We start from the raw sequence: 5,776 nt of genomic DNA, 5'->3' as shown, positions 1-5,776 counted from the left end.
AAGCTTTCATATTGTGTGCATGTGTTGTCTCAATTATGCAGGCGTTTAATGAGGCCCATTGTGAGGTTGCTCTCTGTGTTGTTTGATACCTGAAAGGGAATTTAGGACAGGGTGTTTTGTTGCGTAAGGATTGTAACCTGCAACTATCTGGTTGGTGTGACTCTAATTAGGTCGAGTGTCCTTTAACTCGTAGGTCCATTACCGGATGGTTTGTTCTACTTGGATCTTCTCCAATTTCATGGAAAACTAAGAAATAACAAACAGTATCTCTCGCTCCTCTGCTGAGGCCGAGTATCTATCCATGACAGTTGTAACAGGAGAATTAAAATGGTTAAAAGGTCTTCGTCTTGATATCTCTCATTCTCAGCCTATGTGACTTCATTGTGATAGTCAAGCAGTGCTTCATATTGTCAAGAACTTAGTTTTTCATGAGCGCACCAAGCTCATCGAAGTGGACTGCCGCTTCATTCGCGACGAATATCTCACTAACAATATTGCACCTACTTATATTCCTAAACATGCACAATTAGCTGAAATTTTTTCTAAGGCTCTTGGTAGTTCACCTCTTTGTTGTGCAAGTTGGGAATATGTAATTTACATGCTCCAACTTAAAGGGGGTAATGAGATCATGATGAAATAATAGAATATATGTATAATTATTATCCCGTATTACTGGCCTGTGATCATATAAATCAATTTGTTTAGTCTAGATGTAATTTTAAATTTTTTATTTGAAGGATCAATCTGTATATTTCAATCTTAATAAATTTTGCTAAAATTCTCTTGTATATATTTATGTGTTAGTAAAATGAAATACAAAATACAATTATTCTGTCATAGAATCCTTTAAAAACTCACATAAATTTTATTTTTAAAAATACTTGATATTTCAAATATTGTATCCGCATGATCAATTGTTTACAGTACTACCAATCAAGTAAAAACTCACGGATGATATGAAAAAATCATTAATATTTAGATGTGAAACTAATAAAAAAATCAATTTTAACATATGATATATAATAAAATAAAATTCAAAAATTAAACGGCTCAATTCAAAACATAAAAAGGAAAATTACAAAAATACATAAGGAAACTAGAAGTGCATTTAAGTCAAAAGTTAATGATATTCACTAAAAAGGCATAAAAAATTAAGAATAGTTGGAAAGTCAAAGGAATAGAAAGAAAAAAAAAATTAAAAGAGGAGAGAGAAGATGTGCCTTTTCATTCACCCTGGGAGGCTTTGACCAGAGGTGGCGTCCTTCAGTTTTCAATCTTCATTGATTCATTCATTCGTTAATCATTTGCCTAACCACTTTAATTGCGATCTTCACTCCCACACAATGCCGCCACTGCCACCGCCACCGCAGGCGAATCCAGATTCCGGCGCCACCTCCGCTCCGTCACAGGTCAGAACTTATCGCGTCTGGCAAGGCAGTAACGTAAGTCGCACGCAACTTTCTCCGATCACTTTTCTCTGATTCATATTTACCTGTCCGAGTTTTCTGTGTCACCAAACACCGAGTTGACTCGGAATATGCAGAGAGAAAAATTGTAGAGTTTCGTTAGCTGAGTGTAGATTGAACAACTCTCCAGGCTGTGCTGTTTCTGAATAATTGAATTTTTGCTGTTTAATAATGCATTACTTTGTTCTCGACCGCTTTCTGAATTCGTGGTTCAATTTTTTCTTCAGGTATTTCTTTGTGGAGGGAGGCTTATATTTGGACCTGATGTGAAATCTATATTTATATCGATATTTCTTATCGTTCTCCCCGTGGCTGTGTTCTGTGGTATGGTTGCAAGGAAACTGTTAGATGATTTTCCTCATCACACCGGATGGTCAATAATGGCTGTACTTATTGCTCTCACACTCTTCGTAAGTTTTTTCTTCCAAAATGCTTTACTCCTTCATTGATCCATGAAACCGTGATTTATTTTAATATATACTCAATAATTGCTCGTGCCCCCCTGTACCATCGCCTATTTTATCTGGAATTTAATTTTATATATATTCAAAGTGTAAACAGTTCTTAGACGATAATTAATAAAGAATCACGATACATATAACTCATTTTCTTCTTAGTTTTGTAATGGCGGATGTTTCATCCACTTGTTTTCTCGCGGTTTTTAGTTTGTGTTGAATTTTTTTTGCTCCTTTCATTCACAAAAAGAAAGCCCACTCTATTTCCAGACCTCCTACACAGTTAAGAAATTTTAGACTGTTACTAAATTTTAGAGACTATTTATTTCTTTTATACGAGTTATACTATTTAAACAACATTTTATATGATACGATATTTTTATTTTCTTTTTATCTTTATGCGTGACACTAACATGTTATCTTACACTACTGTATCTTTTTTTTTTCGTATCTATTTATTTGTTATCCAAAAGACAAATGTGCAAATGTGTAGTTTCTCATTTTATTTGAGCGATGCATAATATTCCCCTTTTATGTGTGAATGATTCTTCTGTCTTATCCAAACACACTAACAATCTGTTAGAGGTGCCTCTAAAACCTATCAGCACTATAGCGTAATTTCACATTTTTATTATCCTAGGATTCTCTATTCCATTGCCTTAAATGGAAGATGTGAACAGATAATGAGCATGTTTGGATTTAATTACTACATTCTTGCGGGAATCATATCTAGATAATCCTGCTATAAAAATGATGATGATGACAACTCATCTCGAAGCAAGGGGCTGAAGCAAAAAAGACATAATTTTCCATTTCCAACATCGATACTGTGCCTGTATTTATCATTCCATTTAAAATTCCCTGTTTGTTCTGTCTTACTTGCAAGCGCCTGCAACTTTGTATTTAGTTACTGTACATCAGTACATATCATTTTCATTTACTACTGATGTAATAATTTTAATAAAATTATACCAGTAAATGGCTGAAAAGTCAAAAGGCATTCAAAATTCATCTATATATATTTTGAAAGGAACTCCTTTCAAACCCTAAGTGAAACATTATTATCCTGTACATTTAAAATTATTTTTTAAGAAATGCTAATAGGCGACAGAGTTTTGAGAGGGAGGAGTGGAGGGAGTATCATTTTAATGTGAAGCAAAATATCATAGGTTCTGGTAAATATTATTAGTCAGGTATAAAGATCATGTGTACTGCTTTCGTAAATACTCACTGAATAAGATATAAACTTTAGCATTTAGTTTTGTACCAAGACTTTGATCATAATTAAATAAAGCCATCTTAGTTTATTTGTGAGCAAATCTGAACATAAATGGATAAACAAATACTAATGTGCACCATTCTCTAGTATTATTTTTTTCTCTACTTATGAGTGAAAATTGATGCGGTTATTGAGATCTTTTACATCACAATCTTTCTCATTCACCACTGTACTCCTTAGTCGTAACTCTTGAAATGTATTCTCAGGTTCTGATCACCCTTGTAGTGACCTCAGCAAGAGATCCTGGCATTGTACCACGTAATGCTCAGCCTCCGGAGACAGATGACTATCATTGGACTGATAATAGCAACAATGGCCAAATTTCATTGTCACGATTTCCACGAACAAAGGATGTAATTGTTAATGGTATAACATTGAAAGTCAAATATTGTGATACTTGCATGCTCTACAGACCCCTCCGTGCTTCTCATTGTTCAGTCTGTGATAACTGCGTGGAGCGATTTGATCATCACTGCCCATGGGTTGGTCAGTGTATTGGACTGGTAACAACCATTCTTTCATAACTTCACATTTATGGTATCCAAGGAACACTATACACAGGTTATATACATAGCCCTAGATTCCGATACTGGCATTTGAATTTATTCCTTGTATCTGTAGAAGTCTATAGTCATTGTTAGTAACTTAATATGCTGATCACATTCTTCTTGAATGAATGCATATTTTTATCCTCTGCCCCCGTCCCCCAAATAAAAAAGAAAAGAAATGTAATTGATGATTATTTTGCACGTGGCTATCACTTACAATGCAACATGTATAAGGACAAACAACGTTTTTTTTTTTATTTCCTGGTTTGGTTCGTGGAGGTGACAGAACAGCACCCGAATGAATAAACAATTATGTTTTTATTAGATATATGAATATAATCTGGAAGTTGCTGAATCACCCTTTTTTTTCTTTTTCTTTTTTTTTTCCTTTGGTTGTTGCACATGGTTGCAGCGAAATTACAGGTTCTACTACATGTTTGTTTTCTCTGCCACTCTGCTTTGCTTATATGTACATGCCTTTTGCTGGGTCTACACTGTAAAGATCAAGGACTCCGAGGAAATATCAATTTGGAAAGCAATGTCCAAAACTATAGCATCCATCGTATTAATAGTTTACACCTTCATTTGTTTCTGGTTTGTTGGCGGTCTCACTGTTTTCCACTCGTACCTCATCAGCACAAACCAGGTTTCAATGCCATTCAGCTCATAATTCTTTCAAACGTTAAATTTGACTTTTCACTATTTTTGTGCGCATGAAATCATCGTTTATTGCATTCTATTCTAAATTTGAAACAATGACGTAATCTGCTGTATGGATCATATGGATACAAGTAAACAATGAAGAACTATGGTGCATTCCTAGTTTGGTTTTCTAACGTATGTTAATGAAAATTCTGTCTTATTTGCAGTCTACTTACGAAAATTTTAAATACCGGTACGACCCACAAACCAACCCATATAACAGAGGGATGGTTAACAACTTCAAAGAAGTATTCTGCACCAGAATTCCTCCATCCAAGAATAATTTCAGGTCTAAGGTTCTAAGGGAGCCATTAGATTCACATCAAAGAACGGGTATTAGGCCCATAAGCCCAATGATGAAAAGACGCCCCAGGAGTATGGAATTAGTAGGGAATTCAGTTTACAATGAACAAGACGAGGAGGAAAGTAATTATAGAGATGAAATTGACAATGAAGCACGTAGCAAAGATAGTGGATTAACTGATAAGTCCCTGGATTTAAGCAGGATCCTTCACACAGAAGGAGTGGAGGGGCAAGAAAGTTCACTTAGACACCATCTATGGGAAGCAACTCCAGAAGTTCAGGACAGCATAACAGAATTTGGGGAATCAAATTGGGCTACTGCGCCTAGTTGCTCAACTAGAGAGGTTGTATAGCGCACGGTGTGAGCCTGTCAGGACAAATTTAGAGATGTAAATTTGAAGTTCAAACGAGTAATGAGACAATTTTACAGATGTAAATTAAAAGTTCAAACGAGTAATTAAGAGTGTTAATCTATTTGTTAAAGTTGGGGTTGCTAGAAAAGGGAACTAATTTAATTAGGAGTGTTTATAGATCGGGTTAAAATTGGGTTGCTTTAATTTGAATTATCAAGTTATGATATAAAAATACATTATTATTTTTTTTACTTTTTATCTTCACTTATTATCTATTTTATATAACTTCTTTTATTTTATACAACTTTTTTATTATATAATGACATAATTACTTTATATAATATTTAGTTTTAATAGTTAGCATTTTATATATCTCATTAAATTCTTTATCGAAAATATTGTAAAAAAATAGATAATAAGCATGGTCAAATTAAAACACTTAATACCTTTAAAAATATAATAAAAAAATTAAAATGAATGAAAAAGAAAATAAAACTAAAAGTAGAAAAAATTGGGAATTAAAATCTAAATTTATTATTTAAAACTCAAAAGTTAAAAAATAGTTAATCGACTCATTGAATTGGTTCAAAGAAAGAAAAAAAGGCGCTAATGGGATTTGGGCATTGCTTCATTACACACTAATATCCTAATTACTATAAATTATAAAAGA

The 5,776-nt window shown here is 33.6% G+C and overlaps 1 protein-coding gene across 1 annotated transcript; it reads left to right on the top strand.

Moving 5' to 3' along the window:
* Window positions 1-1,214: 1,214 nt before the first annotated feature.
* Window positions 1,215-5,236, top strand: LOC114413327 (probable protein S-acyltransferase 5). The gene is made up of 5 exons (XM_028377663.1): window positions 1,215-1,442; window positions 1,694-1,876; window positions 3,407-3,703; window positions 4,161-4,394; window positions 4,618-5,236. Exons 1-5 carry the CDS (start codon window positions 1,344-1,346, stop codon window positions 5,104-5,106), a joined length of 1,302 nt encoding a protein of 433 aa, XP_028233464.1. The 5' UTR covers window positions 1,215-1,343; the 3' UTR covers window positions 5,107-5,236.
* The last annotated feature ends 540 nt before the right edge of the window (window positions 5,237-5,776 follow it).

The sequence above is a fragment of the Glycine soja genome, chromosome 5 (assembly GCF_004193775.1).
Source record: "Glycine soja cultivar W05 chromosome 5, ASM419377v2, whole genome shotgun sequence".
Taxonomy (NCBI): Eukaryota; Viridiplantae; Streptophyta; class Magnoliopsida; order Fabales; family Fabaceae; genus Glycine; species Glycine soja.
This window is presented reverse-complemented; position numbering and strand designations above follow the sequence as displayed.